The following is an 18,024-nucleotide window of genomic DNA, read 5'->3' as shown; positions in this document are numbered from 1 at the left end:
TGACAAGTCTGGCCGGCCCACTTTAAGTTCTACCCCTCTCAGCAGGGAAATCCCCAATTACCAGCACATGCCTTCTCCTATATTGGAGAGCAGAAGCTCAAGTGCTCTTATCCACGGGGAGCCTGAGAAATTTCCTTCAAGCTTCATGGAGGCTGGCAAAGTAGCCCTTGTTCCAGTGGTTCAGAATCTATATCTATGAGGCAATCCGGGAACCAATTGCTTAGCAACAAAGGCTCAGAATGTCTCCTGATTGTCCTGCTTTTATCTTTTTCTATACACCCTCCTTCTGTGTTGGGAGCTCCTCTATTCGTCAAGGTACCTTTTCCTCCTTCTTCTGCTGCTCTCTCTCAAGAGGACTCTTGCATTCTATCCATTAAATCTTCACCTTCCTTTATAAACTGGAGTATGGGCAAGTGTGCTTCAAGTCCCTCTACCTTCTCCTCCAGTAGGGCTACCAATTTACACTTTCTACAAGTGTAATCACTGTTACCCTCAGGTAAGAATACAAATATGCCACAAACTTTGTACGCCACTGCCTCAGCTCCTTCACTGGCCAGGCTACTGCAATTCATTTCAAAATTAGTTCTGTTTATCTTATACCTGCAAAACTGTCTCCCAAAACTACTTGTGAAGAGCTACTCACCTTCCTACAGGGCCCCTAGGGCTGACCCCAAGGCTAAGAGTCACAGCTCACGCCTCTGGAGAAGAGCAGCCTTACACAATAGAAGCCTCACTCAGCAGAGGGTGGAGTCAGCAGGTAATCAAATTATAGTGAATTAAATTACACCCAGGCAACAGAGACAAATAGAACCCACACTTACTCAAACAGGTAGCACTGTCCCACAAGTTATACACTCTTACACACCCTCAAACACTGTCCTCCCACGCAGTTACCTCAGCTAAATCTCCTCAACAGTTAAGGAAAGGCAGAGAAAAAACACTCACCCCTCCAGCAAGTCTATATCCTGTTGCTTCTCAGAGCTCAATTGAGTGAGGTCTGATATTCTGGTACAAATACTCACAAGGTAAATAGCTTTATTTATTGATTTCTAAATTCTGATCACTATGTTATTGTTTAACTTCCTACTTGCTTTAACTTTCAGCGAACCCAGTTTCTTTCAGAGTCTGAGACAAACCACCAAAGCACAATTTATTTGTAAGACACACTTCAAGGTAAAATTTGCTTGATTTTATTTCTGGGATCTAGAACAGTACTGTTCTACAGTATAACATCCTCCCCAATTGAAAATGCAAAGTTTTTGCGCATGCCTTACAGTGCTTGAACAAAATTTTAGCTTGGCACATAATTGCCTAACACCTCCTAGTCATTCATGAAGGATTGTCCTTCAGTCATTCTCCCTCCCACCCATGTACCCCCCGACCTTAAACCAGGGGAGTCAAACACATTTGTTAGGAGGGCCGGATCTGACATAAATGGGACTTTGTGGAGCTGAGCCATGCACGTCATAAAATGTGATGCCAGAAAGCAGAGATATAAACTTTATAAAGGACACAAACACAATTAAACATACTTTTAACTTTAAACATGCTTAAAACTCTTGCAATATCTTGTTTAAAATGCAAAGGAGGGAGAAAAATTGGATTTTGTAATGCAATTTTAAAAATAAAACGTTAAGAAAAAACAAAAGGATCACAGCAGAAACTAACCATATAAAATGTTCTCAGCCTGGGAAATCATGAAATCATGGCAGGGCATTGCAAGCTTCTTCTCCTCCACCCCACCCCGGGTCTACCTTAGATTGGCAATGGCTCTCCAGTGTAATATCCCTCTTTGGCTGTGGGTTCCCAAGTTAGAGTACTCACTAGGCACCAGTTTTATTATTTATTTATTTATTTATTACTTTAAATTTTTATCCTGCCCTCTCCGCAAGCGGACTCAGGGTGGCTAACAACATACATTTTTACAATTTAACCAATAAAAAACTACAATTTAAAATTATTTAAAACACTTAAACATTTAAAACATCCGTTGAGCAGAGACAAAGCTGTCTCAAAGGAAGCTTCAGCTGGCCAGAGGAATGCTGGGAAGTTACACTGAGCTCCACTCTATTGAAGCACATTGCCGCATAGACAAAGTTGCAAGGAAAACAGGTCTATGTGCCTAGAGATCTGGGTGGGAAATCCACTCTGCATTTTCTTTGCAGCTTTGCTTTAGCCCCTGCCAAGACAAGGAAGGAGGAGCTGGGAACTACGGCAGCCTCAGAGCTTAAAACAGTGAGGACTGAATGGGAGAGGGGGGGAAAAATAGCCTCACAGGCCTGATTAAAACCCTGCATGGGCTGGTTTGGCCCACGGGACAGACATCTGACACCCCTGCCTTAAACAAATTTGCATTAAAGAAAAAAGAACACTCATTTCCAAATAATGACAAGCTGACTAACATCTAAACCACTGAGAGAGAGAAAGTTAAAAAATTAATGCCAGAGGGAAAAACCTGGAAGAACCTTCCTAGAGTGTCCAATTATTGCCTATAAACATTATTTTCACAGATTTAGAACCCAAGGAATAGCATAGTTATCTGAACATGTAGCACTTCATCTAGACAACCAAATAAAATATCCAAGTGTTGTAAACATTTTCATTTCAAGTAACACTCCAAACTGCAAGCAAACTTTTCAATGATTGCACCATTGATTTAGATGTATAAGTATTAAAAACTCACACATTAATAGCTACGGGATGCAAAGTTATATATTCTTATTTATGCATGGATCCAAATTTCATTTCCCCCACAGCCTCCGCTCCCCCGCGGTTATGGGCCACCAAGGCAGATTACACAGTGTAAATCAATACAATAAACAGGACAGAACATCTGATAAATAACACAATAGGGTTAAGACTGCAGAAATCTGAAACAAAGCGTAAGAATTTAAACATGACATGTTAAACGATGCAGAAATTACAAAGGATGAGTGTAGTTACAGCAACAGACAGTATGCGGTAATACAGTCTGCAGGGGTGTCGAACTCATTTGTTATGAGGGCCGGATCTGATACGAAAGAGACCTTGTTGGGCCAGGCCATGTCAGGTTGGGCTGAATCATGTTGGGCGAGGCCATGTGTATACCTCTTTAAGATTAGGTAGCAGAGAGATAAATTTATAAAGGACATAGACAAACACAATTAAAGATTTTTATTAAAAAAAATTCCTTAAAACATGCTTAAAATGTTAGCACTCGTTGGTCTTAAAGGTGCTTGAAGGTGGGATCCAGGGAATGGGGCAAAGGAAGCTGGAGCTCTCTCCTTCCTTCCCAGGGGACTGGGGGGGGGGAGCCTCAGCCAATAGAAGGAAGACAGATTTGGCTCAGTAGCTCTGCTGTGCAGTTGAGAGAGTCTGGAAAAACAAGCTCTGCCTTCCCTGCTTCCTCCCCAAGGGAGGAGCCTCAGCCAGTTGAGAAAATAAGAGATTTTGCTCTGTAGCTCCTATGTGATTGAGCAAGCCTTGCAAAGCAAGTTGTTATGCAGAAAGAAGCAAGAGATAGGGAGAAGGAAGCAGATGGCAGCCAGTTGCTTGGGGGCCTGATAGGTGTCCTGTGGGGGCCTGATTTGGACCCCAGGCCGCAAGTTTGACACCCCTGGTCTACAGTCCCTGCACCTTTACCAAAGCATCTTTTGGAATGACTTTATTACAGTACAGCCCTACTACCTGTGTGTGTTGGGGAAGTGAGGGATGCAGGTACCTACAATCCCATTTTCCTTGTGTTCCTTTGGAGAGGGCGAGAAGCTGATTTCCCAGTTGCATGAAAAAGAGAGACAGTTGTTGAAAAACACCTCTTATTTAACTTCAATACCAAAGGTAAACTCTGTAAAACATGAACAAATCTGGTACGAAACATACATTAGTCCAAAATTCATTACTTAAACATTGTGCGCAGTAATTTTATGAAGGATATCCTTGGTGGCTCTAACTCAAGACCCATAACGAGGGTGTTCGACTTAAAACAACTAGCAACGAGAATAAGCTCACACATTAAATACTGTTTTCCCATCCATAGGAGCGAATGTAACTGTCCATCAACCCTATGGTGAGCATCTGACATACACTTTGGACATACACAACAGAACTCGGTCCTCTTATTTCTATCTCTCAAGGAAGCTCGGAGAGAGCTAGGATGACTAAGAGAGTCCACAAAGCTAGGTTCTGATACTATTTAGAATCTGATCGTAAATAAACATCCCAAAAGCCCAAAATCATGCGAGGCTAAAGACGTGTACAGCATTATCTGTACCAGGAAGGTCAGATCATCCAAAGTGTCCTAAAGCCTCCTGGGAAACAGAACCAAAATTTCATCTACAGAGGTTAATTACTATAGAAATTGAAATACCATAGGCTTGGCTGAGGGCCGAGACAATCCAGCCCTAATTCTGCAACAGTGTAAAACCCCCCTCTTGAATAACTTATCTTTGCATAATTTTGGAAAGCCAGGAAATTGGGAGCCGCCTTAACTTCATCAGGCAGTCATTCCATAAAGGGGAGACCAAAACAGAGAATTCATACATATGGACAGTTGTTGATTTTGCACATTTGCAGCAGGCTCTGCAGAGATGTGTCAAAGTTATTGTGGTGGAGCATAGAGAGAGGTGGTCCCACAGATATGAGGGACCAAGGCAACGAAGGGCTTTGTATATGATAACCAGTACCTTGAACTGAACCCAACTGATGGTCAGCTAATGAGTTACTGCAAAGGGATAGTTATAAGCATGCTCTGTCTAGCTCCTGATGACAACTGAGCTGTGGCATCCGACTCTAAATGAAGTCTCCATGTTGATGTCAGTGGAAAACTTATATAGACCACATTACAAAAATCTAATCTCAATGTTACTGTGGCAAGGATACAGGTAGCCAGATCAACCATGTCAAAGTAGGAGAGGGAGGAGGAGGAGAAGGAGGAGACTACGACACTGGATTTGTATTCTGCCCATCCACTCTGAATCAGAGTCTCAGAGCAGCTCATAATCTCCTTTATTTTCTTCCCTCTCAACAAACATCCTGTGAGGCTGAGAGGGCTCTCACAGAGCTGCCCTTTCAAGGACAGCTCCTACGAGAGCTATATGGCTGACCCAAGGCCATTTCAGCAGCTGCAAGTGGAGGAGTGGGGAATCACACCCGGCTCTCCCAGATAAGAGTCCGCACACTTAACCACTACATCAAACTGGTTCTCCTAACTTGTGGGCTAGGCTGAGTTGGAAGAAAGCATTTTTTGCAGCTGTACTTAACTTGCTTCTCCAGCACTGCCGGATCCAGTATAACTCCCAGACTCATAGCCAAGTCAGCAAGGGTCAGCTGAATCCCACTGAAATGTCCTTCAAGATCTCTATCTTCCCACCAGGATCATTTCCATCTCATCTTGGTTCAGTTTCAACTTGTTTACTTTGAGCAATTTAACTACAGCCGTCAGGAAGAGGTTCAAGACCTCTACCACCTCACCAGAGGGCATGGATGGAGAGATACAAAAGTGGGTGCCATCAGTTTCTCCTACAAGCTTTACATAGAGGATAAATAACACAGGAGATAAGATCGCAGCCTGTGGAAACCTACAAGACAACTCCCACTAAGAAGATAGCTGGTCTACAGTAACAACCCTTTGAGTCTGATCCATGAGAGATCATTTGAACCAGTCCACAGCACATCCCCTGATATCTGTATCTACTAATAATACTAGATCTAAGTGGGCAGCCATGTTGGTCTGAAGCAACAGAACAAAGTTGGATTGCAGTAGCACTTGTAAGACCATTGCTTGTGGAGTTGCTGCATAATCCAACAGTTTTGGGACGATGTTATCTGTTATTGATGATATACTTAAAGTTACTATTCCAAAAAAAACCAGAGTTTGTTCTACTAAATGACTGTTCCAATTTTAAGTTTGCTCAGGAAAAAAGGGATCTGGCCTGTCTACTCATAATGGCCGCCAAATTATTGATAGCTTCAAAATGGAAAAGCCCTTCTAAACCTACTCAGTCACAATGGCTCCTGAAAATTTGGGATGTACTAGCGATTGATAAATTTGCTTCTCAAATCATCCGACAAGAAGTTCCACTATGCAGAAACACTTTTATAGAGCACTGGTTTTCTTTTTTCGAATATATTGAAAACTCTAATAAAGAATATTGTAAAGTACCTGAAAAATACCAAAATTTTATGTTTTATTGATTAGAAAGGAGAGATTTAATATATTAATCACTCTATATGTATCTATACATAAGTATATGACCCCTAGACAGCACAGTTGTTAATTATGCTTTGTTTAACAGTTGTAATTCTTTTACTCTGTATTGATTGGTTATAGTAATGTTATGCTTATTGTATGATTTAAATAAACAGGTTTAAAAAAAAAAAAGACCAGTAAAATTATTGGGAGTATAAGCTTTTGTGTGCCAGAAGCACACTTCATCAGACAATGAAATGGGGCACAGTTAGTAGTGCTACATATAACTTGTGGGTAGGGTTAAGCATGCAAAAGAGTACAGTTAGAATCCAATAGAGCAACTAACAAACTCCACATTTACTGTCACTCTTACCACCATTCTCCAATTCCAACATGTTTATTGCCTTTTGCTCTTGTCCCATGCAACTTATACTATCCAGACCAAACTGTTATTATTTCAATTTGTTAATTTCACTATTTTGCCATTGGATTCTAACTTTGTACTATTTTGCATGCTTAACTTTACCCACAAGCTATATGTAGCATTGCTAACTGTACCCCATTTCGTTGTTTGATGAAGGGAGCTTCTAGCACACAAAAGCTTACATTCTTAATAAAGCTTTGTGGGCCTTAAAGGTACTACTTATAATAACAACACAAATAATCAAGCAGTAAATCAGACTGACAAGATAAAAAGATTCAGTCATAAGCACAAAAAACTCCACAATGGATGCACATAAAACTCCACAATGGATGCAAGGCCAAATAAATACATGATGCTCTCAACTTTATCTACAACCATATATAACACTTGCCACCAATATTACTTTTGCTAGTTTATAAAACTCTTGATTCTCGATAATAATAATTACTTACAGCAAAACATACAGAATTCACACCACCATGTATCACTGGCTGCTTCCATGTATCTTTGCTTGCAGCAAAATACTTGTCACAATTTGAAGTCAAAGTACAGTTCAGTATAAGCATGTCTCTTGGATCTATTTTCAGCAGGATGTGAACATAAGAACATAAGAGAAGCCATGTTGGATCAGGCCAACGGCCCATCAAGTCCAACACTCTGTGTCACACAGTGGCAAAAAAATTTATATACACACATACACTGTGGCTAATAGCCACTGATGGACCTGTGCTCCATATATTTATCTAAACCCTTCTTGAAGGTGGCTATACTTGTGGCCGCCACCACCTCCTGTGGCAGTGAATTCCACATGTTAATCACCCTTTGGGTGAAGAAGTACTTCCTTTTATCCGTTTTAACCTTTCTGTGGAAGCATGCATCTCAAAACTAAAGCCAAAATTCTGAAAGACACGCTCCAAATACTACTCCATCCTCAAGAACAAGGAAGTAAACATTTTTGCTAGCCTTAAACAACTCCAGAATAACCCCACTGATTTATTTAGCTAGACCTATTTGTTGAAGAAATACAGCCGAAGAAATACAAGCTGATGCACAACCTTGTTAAACCAAAGTACTACATCTGCAAGTGATACAAGCCTGTCGTTACTTAAAAGCTACTCCTGTGGATATCAACACTTTTTTTTTTTACGTAATTGATAGAAATCCATATGAACATCCTATTCTTCCATGTTCATCGTCACGACCAGGTACACAACATGCTGCTCTATGAAGAAAGCAAAAATGTGTCCAACAAGTTACATAAATAAAGGTGAACTTTCAGATCCAGTAGTCTGGAATGGCTTCCTGAACAGGAGGAAATACGTTTAGGTCAGGTTCAAGACGCTAGTCACACAGACATCACCAGAATTAATGGCGCAAACCTAAAGTACTGCCTGAAAGTCTGACTGATATTCTAATAAAACGCATTAACATTCATGCTCATACGTTTGCTTTCAAAAGAGACTGACAAATCAGTATTTCGCACACCTCAGATCAACTACTGTCTTGATCATTTCATTATGAAACACACGTATCTTGCCGTCAACTACACTTCGTTCACTATCAAAAACGTCATTTCCCTATTGATATTCCCTACAGTATTCCTCCACTGTCCTGTGAACAGGCTTCCCCTTCAACTGAGGACCAATTAGTAACCATCCTGCAGATTGCAGATGAGAGAAACTGGTGACCTACTGGTTATTACAGGAAGTAAGAGAGTTCAGATTTTATACTCCCAGAACTCTTGGGACTGAATAATCTTATACAGTCATGCCTTCAGTTATAACTTCATTGAAGCTAGTGGTGTCAGTGTATTCCAGTACAGTACTCATAATACCACAATAAAAGAGACACATCATGTGCATGCATGTATATATTTTACGCAAGGACATAATACGTTACTGGGGCAGAATTTAGGTAACAATCTTGCCTGTAAGAAGAAACTTAAATTCCTAGTTCATATAATTCTGAATATGCATTTTCCCTAATTCTAGGGACATTCCTACAATACATGCCTCGCATATCTCTTTCTTCCTTTCAATAGCCTGTAAAAGTATAATGAATATGAAGAATAAAAAGTTTCAAGAAGTATACCAGCTAAGAGCTTTCTTTGGCACGGAATTTCCAGTGCTAAATATACATGGCCATCACAAAACCAGCAAAATTATTTTCTACATGACAGAAATGTGCTTTGTTAGCATTCAAAAGTACCAGGGACATGTATTGAAAATTAACCTTGCTGATTAGGAAAAGATACCACATCTCAGAAGTATTTTCATCATACAGACAGGGTCACATTTTAAAAGCGATGAGCAAAAGCTGCTCCTAGGCACTACAACACATCCTTTAGGACCATACATCTGCTACTTTCAGTTCTTATCCACAATACTTTTAAAAAGGAAAAACTTCTGTTTCAAGTCATACTACTTAACCAGCCTGGGTTGTGCAACTGGCTAAGGGAACCAAGTACTTCTTTCTCAGGGTTGCTTCCTGCATTGCCTTGCTTTATGTGATGCTAAAGATACATCTCATTCCAAATCTAACATTGTCTAAAATTTCAATTTTGAAAGGGTTAAGATGATGTAATATTTCTGTCTACAGTCACTGCTGCTAGTCTCAGACTCTGGGAGCATGTTAATATACCCGCAATCTACTGAAAGTGAGATAACTCAACTCATGCCATGTTACATCAGAGGATGCTATCCATGGAAAGTGATAAACAGAAATACATCAGTGTAACAAACATGATGTCCTAAGAGATTGCTTTTAGTGCTCTTATTTATGTTTGGGGGAAGGCAAATTACAACAACAGGGTTTTCTACACAGAGAAAAAACTTCAGCAATTAGGAATTTTCATGTTAACTGTTATTTGATTTCTCAAAACGGTAGCTCCAAAATTATAGAGAAGCATGGGGGGGGAAAAGAAATCACTAATAGAAGAGTGTTATAGTTTTGTATTTCCCATACAGTATGATGTCACAGCACACTCTAGTAATACTTCCTCCGTGCTTATGTGGGGATGTATGTGAAAAAATTTGTAATCACAATTACTGTACATGCACAGAAGGACAAAGTTAGCCAGAAATACCTCTAGCAAATGTATAGACAAAAGTTCATATATACATCATATCTCAGCAACATTACCATGAGGCTCCAGTAGCGCTGCCTTGCCTGAAATTGGGGGAATCAGGGGACTGATGATAAACAAACATGAGCACAGAAGTGTCCACTGATACAATCCAACAAACTAAGTTCCTTAACGTGCTAGTTACAATTCTGCTACAAGATTTTAAGTTACTTTCTTGCACTGAGAGCAGCAAATTGCAATAACATCCCGATTCAACTCCACTAGCACCTTAGAGACCAACGAGATTCTGGGAGGATAAGCTTTCAAGTCAGAGCTCCCTTCATCAGATACCAATAACTTTCAAAAACATGGCACCCTCAAGACACGTGTGAAAAACCAAGCGATATATTGGACTGTACAGGAATATTCTCCCCCACACATTTTTTTCTGCAGCATGCTTGGTGTAATTTACTCCATTATTTCCATTTCTACTGCTGCAGTAACATACACTCGAGATTAAACTACACCATTCTCAGACATACAAACAGGGGCGTACAGATGCTTTAAAACGAAGCACGTCTACCTCTCCATTCGGAATGCCCTAATAAAAACGTTACATCCAACTAATAATTAAGCTGTACCACAGTGAAGTTACTGACTCTATCATACTTTATACATCTAAAATGGTTTGCATTTATCCCATTATTCTTTGTACCGAAGCAAGCACACAACATACCAATGCCCCTTTAAGATGCCTGGTGGCAGGGCTGGAAACTGCCTAGGGTACCAGCCTTCTGGGGGCACCCAACTGGGCACCCCCCATGTGACTCAGTGACATTATCATTGGGGGAGGGGCAGTTAGACTTGCCTAGAGTGCCCTGCCTGATAGCAAGTCATTCCCCAAACCAGCCATCCGAAACCAACCATTCTTGTCCTCTGGCCCACCCCTTACTACCCAACAGTTTTGTGCTACAGCATTAGGCATATATAGAAATTATAGCTATCGCTAGCTTAACCCCATAGATACACGCTATTGTGCCAAATGAGACCCCACATGTAATTTGCACCAGCAGCACTAAGGTTGCAATGATTAAAGCTGCACAGCACTCACTGACACATTCCAAGTAATAATTCCATGTATCTGACCGCCTCTAGCTCACCAAACTTTATGTCATAATAAATTCATTCATATTTAAGGTACAATAAGCCTCGTTATCACCAATAACATGTGTCTGGTTGGCCAGCTGCTGATATGATTTGTGAACAATACTTTCCTCATGCAACCTCCAAGAAACATAACAGACTTTCATCAGAACCCCAAGGTTCCAAAATGATCCTTTATTTTCAATGCTTCTTACCTAAATAAATATTTGTGTATTAAATCAACTGTCAGTAAAACTATATTCTCAAGACACTTTAAGTTACAGGCATTTATTTTATGCTAACACCCCATTAATCCACATGCCATTTCTGTGAACCCTGACATCCTTTATTTCCTAACACTAGTTTCAGGGCACTCAGTAGAAAAAAACACACTCACAACTCTCCTTATTTTTAAAATTTTAATTGGGCATAACCCGAGAAACATGCTAGACCTCATCCCAGCCATCTGCAAACACAAGGGAAGTCAACGTGGCTTTAGCACACCGATTGTTTTGATGCTATTTATATTTTGAAACCGTTCTTTGCAACTGTCCTAATCTTAAGAAAGCCAAAAGATGCACATTTTGTTTTCAGCGCAAGGGCCATACCCCCTATACATAAGAGACACCAAAAAAAGCTATAACACCACCTGCACTCCAACTTGTTTTTGAGCATTGGCTCATAAAGCTACCTGACTTTTGTGTAACCTGAGGTAGTGTGGTACCATACATGGAAAAGGGGTGGAAGGCGATGATGGCATGGCAAGCGGGGTTTTCTGGGGAGGGACGGTGGCTCAGAGGTAGAGCATCTGCTTGGGAAGCAGAAGGTCCCAGGTTCAATCCCTGGCATCTCAAAAAAAAAAAAAAAAGGGTCCAGGCAAATAGGTGTGAAAAACCTCAGCTTGAGACCCTGGAGAGCCGCTGCCAGTCTGAGAAGACAATACTGACTTTGATGGACCCAGGGTCTGATTCAGTAGAAGGCAGCTTCATATGTTCATATTAGGGGAGGGATGGTGGCTCAGTGGTAGAGCATCTGCTTGGGAAGCAGAAGGTCCCAGGTTCAGTCCCTGGCATCTCCAAAAAGGGTCCAGGCAAATAGGTGTGAAAAACCTCAGCTTGAGACCCTGGAGAGCCACTGCTGGTCAGGGGAGGGACGGTGGCTAAGTGGTAAAGCATCTGCTTGGTAAGCAGAAGGTCCCAGGTTCAATCCCCGGCATCTCCAACTGAAAAGGGTCCAGGCAAATAGATGTGAAAAAACTCAGCTTGAGACCCTGGAGAGCCACTGCTGGTCAGCGGAGGGACGGTGGCTCAGTGGTAGAGCATCTGCTTGGTAAGCAGAAGGTCCCAGGTTCAATCCCCGGCATCTCCAACTCAAAAGGGTCCAGGCAAATAGGTGTGAAAAACCTCAGCTTGAGACCCTGGAGAGCCGCTGCCAGTCTGAGTAGACAATACTGACTTTGATGGACGCAGGGTCTGATTCAGTATAAGGCAGCTTCATATGTTCATATTAGGGGAGGGATGGTGGCTCAGTGGTAGAGCAGCTGCTTGGGAAGCAGAAGGTCCCAGGTTCAATCCCTGGCATTTCCAAAAAAGGGTCCAGGCAAATAGGTGTGAAAAACCTCAGCTTGAGACCCTGGAGAGCTGCTGCCAGTCTGAGAAGACAATACTGACTTTGATGGACCCAGGGTCTGATTCAGTAGAAGGCAGCTTCATATGCAGGAGGGACGGTGGCTCAGTGGTAGAGCATCTGCTTGGGAAGCAGAAGGTCCCAGGTTCAATCCCCGGCATCTCCAACTAAAAAGGGTCCAGGCAAATAGGTGTGAAAAACCTCCGCTGGAGACCCTGGAGAGCCGCTGCCAGTCTGAGTAGACAATACTGACTTTGATGGACCCAGGGTCTGATTCAGTAGAAGGCAGCTTCATATGCAGGAGGGACGGTGGCTCAGTGGTAGAGCATCTGCTTGGTAAGCAGAAGGTCCCAGGTTCAATCCCCGGCATCTCCAACTCAAAAGGGTCCAGGCAAATGGGCGTGAAAAACCTCAGCTTGAGACCCTGGAGAGCTGCTGCCAGTCTGAGTAAACAATACTGACTTTGATGGACCGAGGGTCTGATTCAGTATAAGGCAGCTTCATATGTTCATATTTGGGGAGGGACGATGGCTCAGTGGTAGAGCATCTGCTTGGGAAGCAGAAGGTCCCAGGTTCAATCCCTGGCATCTCCCAAAAAGGGTCCAGGCAAATAGGTGTGAAAAACCTCAGCTTGAGACCCTGGAGAGCTGCTGCCAGTCTGAGAAGACAATACTGACTTTGATGGACCCAGGGTCTGATTCAGTAGAAGGCAGCTTCATATGCAGGAGGGACGGTGGCTCAGTGGTAGAGCATCTGCTTGGGAAGCAGAAGGTCCCAGGTTCAATCCCCGGCATCTCCAACTAAAAAGGGTCCAGGCAAATAGGTGTGAAAAACCTCCGCTGGAGACCCTGGAGAGCCGCTGCCAGTCTGAGTAGACAATACTGACTTTGATGGACCCAGGGTCTGATTCAGTAGAAGGCAGCTTCATATGCAGGAGGGACGGTGGCTCAGTGGTAGAGCATCTGCTTGGGAAGCAGAAGGTCCCAGGTTCAATCCCCGGCATCTCCAACTAAAAAGGGTCCAGGCAAACAGGTGTGAAAAACCTCAGCTTGAGACCCTGGAGAGCCGCTGCCAGTCTGAGTAAACAATACTGACTTTGATGGACCCAGGGTCTGATTCAGTATAAGGCAGCTTCATATGTTCATATTAGGGGAGGGATGGTGGCTCAGTGGTAGAGCATCTGCTTGGGAAGCAGAAGGTCCCAGGTTCAATCCCTGGCATCTCCCAAAAAGGGTCCAGGCAAAGAGGTGTGAAAAACCTCAGCTTGAGACCCTGGAGAGCCGCTGCCAGTCTGAGTAGACAATACTGACTTTGATGGACCAAGGGGGGGTCTGATTCAGTAGAAGGCAGCTTCACATGTCCCTATGAAACTGGCAGCACAATGGAAGAGGATGGCAGGAAGAGACGACGGGCGGCCCCACACTGCCCCCTCCTGAGGTCGGAGCGGCGCCCCAGGCGGCACGGGGTGTGTGTGTGGGGGGGGGGGGCACAGCCGTTGGGGGCCTCGGCCTGAGGGGCCTGTTTGCGCGCGGCACGCAAAGCCCCGCGAGGGGGTGTCAACTGCCGCCCCGCCCCCTCCCTCCCGCGGGATTCTTCGGGCCCAGGCCGGCCAAGACCGGTTCCAGCCGGTTCCGGGCGGGCGGTTGGTCTCCGCGCGCGCGTGCCGCACGCTGCCCGCTGACGTCAGGCGTGTGTGGCGCGCGGGCGGAGGGGTGCGGCGGCGGCAGCAGGAGCGGCGGCAGGAGCAGTGAGCGGCGGCTGCGGGCGTTGTGGCTACGTACGTGTAGTGCTGCGGCTTCTCGGGCTGCGCCTGGAGCGCGCTGGCGGGCGCCACCGGCCCGGTCACGGGAGGCCCGGTCGCCGCCGGGCCCTTCGACATGCTCTCGCCTTCCGCTCCCTCCGCCACCGCCCGCTCCCACCGAGGACGAGAGCTTTATTATTCACTCTGCGCGGTCCGCACGGAGATCGCAGTGCGCAGGCGCCGCCGCCGCCATTACCGCCCCGGGTTACCCAAAGCATGCTGGGGCTTGTAGTCCCGGTGAGGGCGGGAAGTCCCCCTTTCCTTCTCTTGCGTTTCCGGCTCCTGAAACTACAACTCCCAGCGACGCTCTGGCCTCGCTGTCCCGGATTGTGCAACGCTGACGGGGGTGACTAGGAATTGTAGTCCCGAGCTGTTGGTTTGTGGATTGAGCTCGGGCGCCAAGGAGGAAGCCGCTCTGTGTTACAAACCAGCGTTGGTTCGCGTAAACTGTCACGTTGTTCTACCAGGATATTTTATATCATGTTTTGTAAGCCGCCCTGAGCCTGCTTCGGCGGGGAGGGCGGGGTATAAATAAAAACTTATTATTATTATAGCCCGACCCTAATGATACTTACTCGGAAGTAAGTGCCACTAAAGTCAGCAAGGCTTACTTCCTAATGAACGCCCGGAGATTTGCAGCTTTAGGAGTTGCAAATGAGATCTATAGCTAGCAAGAATGAGATCTATAGATAGCAAGAAATGATAAAAGGGGTGTGTGATTCTTGCTGACGTCTCCAGTTGATTTTTTAAAAAGGGGGTAGCTGGAGGGTTAGGGATCGTCGCTTTGATGAAATCCTGTTTAATGAAATTTTTGTTCTTGATTTACAGCGTTATAACATTGGGGTGTTTTGTTTTTGTTTTTTATTGAGTGACACCAGCCTACAGTTATGAGTAGCTTCCCATAAAGTATGTTCCATCAACAAAATAGTGACATTTTTTTTGCAATGGTAACTAGGCATGTTACGGCCATTATGAATGCAGTATCCGAATCCTGGAAATCACAGTCCAATCCTAAACAGAGTCACACCCTTCTAAGGCCATTGAATTCTTTCCTGTGCATTTTTATTTAAATCTCACATTGCTCAACAGGGCTTACTTATAGGTAAGTGTTTATAGGATTCATTCCATGTAACTATGAGGTTTTCAATGGTTTGTTTAGAAAAAAAACCACATTACAACTTGACTGGTTTTTTTATAATCTGTAAGCAAAGGCTGTGGTGGTCTTGGGGGAATGAAGTCACGTTTTTCCTTAACTTTGTTATATTTCGCTAGGATCTAAAAACAATAGCTCAATCCACTACAAGTAAAGTATATTTTTCTTTTTAAATGGTCATTTACTGAAAATAAAGGACTCAAAACTATATGGAATGTAAATACAGTTCATTGATTAGCTTTGAAAGGTCCACAACTAAATGCCTTCTTTAGCTAATATGTTTTAGGATAATTACAGTGGAATCCTAGAAACACTTTCCTGGGAGAAAGCTCCACTAAATAGACCCGAGTAGGATTCTGAGTAGACATGCTTAGGATTGCTTACTTATGTATTCCACAGCCCCCGCACGCCAATCTACTTTTAATTAAAGTAAGGAGCGATTACTAAGGAGATCGTTGGGAGTAAATTTATATATTGCAGCATAGTAACCTAATCTCAAACATGGCCTTGTAATCAAAATCGGTTGTAAAACTGTAATTCCTGAACTAATTCCATTTCCCTCAATAGGACAAGGCATTCCACTTTCCCCTTTTTATTCTCATTAGAAACTTCCTGAATGAAATTTCCCCTACATAGATTAATACTTCCCCTACATAGGTTAATACTGATGTAACAAGAAGAGAACGTTCATTTCTCTCGGCTTGTATTGTGTTGTGGGGCAAGGAAGCAAGAATGTTGAGACTTTGCACGGGAGTACTCCTAGGCAGATCTGCTTGAAAGCAAGTCCCAGCTATTTAGTCAGGCTTACTCCCAGGAAAGTGCCCTTAGGATTGCAGCCTATCTGCGTTCATGCGATGCTTGCATTTATCGCTGTGTTTATGCATGGCTTCAGAAGTATGAAGTACCAATGTTACTTAAAGTTAACAGAGTGCTCCTGCCATATTCCTGACCTAGGAATGACCTCCATTCAACTTTGCGGAATTTACTTTTAAGTAAACACATGTAGGTTTGAGCTGCTATTGTTACTAACCTTCTGGGGTTTTTCTTTCTCATTTTAGTATTTTGAGTACCAGTGAGAAAGATAGTCTATAAATCATATAAATAAGTAAATTTATGGTAAGGTTTTAGATACAATGTGTCTACTAATAGGTGGTTAGGAATGTTAGGGTAATGTTGTTTACAGAGGGAATAGAATACCATATGGACATATGACATATGAAGCTGCCTTCTACTGAATCAGACCCTTGGTCCATCAAAGTCAGTATTGTCTTCTCAGACTGGCAGCGGCTCTCCAGGGTCTCAAGCTGAGGTTTTTCACGCCTATTTGCCTGGACCCTTTTTTGGAGATGCCGGGGATTGAACCTGGGACCTTCTGCTTACCAAGCAGATGCTCTGCCACTGAGCCACCATCTCTCCCCTGACTGGCAGCGGCTCTCCAGGGTCTCAAGCTGAGGTTTTTCACACCTATTTGCCTGGACCCTCTTTTGGAGATGCCAGGGATTGAACCTGGGACCTTCTGTTTCCCAAGCAGATGCTCTACCACTGAGCCACCATCCCTACCATATTATTGCTATGTTTGGAAAGAGGTACTAGCAGAGGTATGGCCTAAACCTATCCATCTCCTGTATTTATGCAAGCAGAGGTGGCACAGCTACACTGTTACATTGTGTGAAACAATTCAGTCTAAGGCTGCTATCAGGCCTGGAAGCAGTGTCCTTCCCCCTTGAACAGAGATTTAAAGTGCTGAAATGGCCAACTGAAGCCTTTCGTGGCATGGTGCTGAATATAATTCATGTAGACCCTATAAACATAATTGTTTTCAAACATAGAGGAGATTTTGTTTTGTACCTCCTAATCAGCATAAGGTAGTGCTTTTGGGTTTAGAGCTAAAAACCAACTTGACTGGAATTCTAAGACGGCCATGATAGACCTGTTCTCTGTAAGGGCTTAAATGCTGTGCTTCTATTGCATTACTGAAGCAAGGACTGAGATCCCCTTGTGAGAATACTGGGCGATTTGATCATAAAACTGCTTTTTGCATCAGGATCATGTTTTTTGCACAGAAGGAGTGATAGAACACTGCTTTAGTGTAATGACAGTTTTCTTAGTCACCTAGGAGTTAATAAGATACCGGCATAACTCTTGCAAACTGGGAGTCCCCACTTCTCTGCCATCTAAACCCTGATGTATGTATGTAGCAAATAGTCCAGTCCTCAACCTATTTTTTTTCTGAATGCTTAGATGTACGACTGCTATGGGGAAATTGCTTTACATTAGACAAAGCTCATAAGACGAAACAAAAAAAATCCTCATACTGTTTACTCTTTGTGTTTTTGTTTTATTTTGTTGTATTAGATTTTTGTGATCATTTGTTTTGATTGCTGTAAGTAGCTTCAAGAATGCTTGGTGGAGAAGCAGCTTAGAAATGCTCTAGCGATACATGTCCTTCGTTTTGTTTTAACTGTAACCGTATTATATATTTCATTTATATCCCACTTTTCTCCCCTTTTTCACGTTTATTGTCGCAACAGCCCTGTGAGGTACGTTAGGCTGAGAGCGTGTGACTGAACTGTAGACAGGTTGACCAAATAAGTATACCAAGGAAAAAGGAATGTTAAAATGTGTCTTGAAAAAAGTAATTTGTGAA

General features: G+C 43.1%; 1 protein-coding gene across 5 annotated transcripts in view; it reads right to left on the bottom strand.

Moving 5' to 3' along the window:
- The window catches only part of UNK (unk zinc finger), a 71,216-nt gene extending 56,746 nt beyond the window's left edge, over positions 1-14,470 (bottom strand). For 2 of the 5 annotated variants that reach the window (XM_060252130.1, XM_060252132.1), the window contains exon 1: positions 14,205-14,464. In XM_060252130.1, coding sequence (XP_060108113.1) covers positions 14,205-14,302 — 98 coding nt within the window. In that variant the 5' untranslated portion in view covers positions 14,303-14,464. Of the gene's footprint in view, positions 1-14,204 lie in introns of all 5 variants that reach the window. The other 3 variants (XM_060252131.1, XM_060252133.1, XM_060252134.1) reach the window with 3 other exon arrangements.
- Between the last annotated feature and the right edge of the window lie 3,554 nt (positions 14,471-18,024).

Source organism: Heteronotia binoei, chromosome 13 (assembly GCF_032191835.1).
Source record: "Heteronotia binoei isolate CCM8104 ecotype False Entrance Well chromosome 13, APGP_CSIRO_Hbin_v1, whole genome shotgun sequence".
In the NCBI taxonomy this organism is placed as follows: domain Eukaryota; kingdom Metazoa; phylum Chordata; class Lepidosauria; order Squamata; family Gekkonidae; genus Heteronotia; species Heteronotia binoei.
The sequence above is the reverse complement of the archived record's forward strand: the minus strand, read 5'-3'. Positions and strand labels throughout refer to the sequence as shown.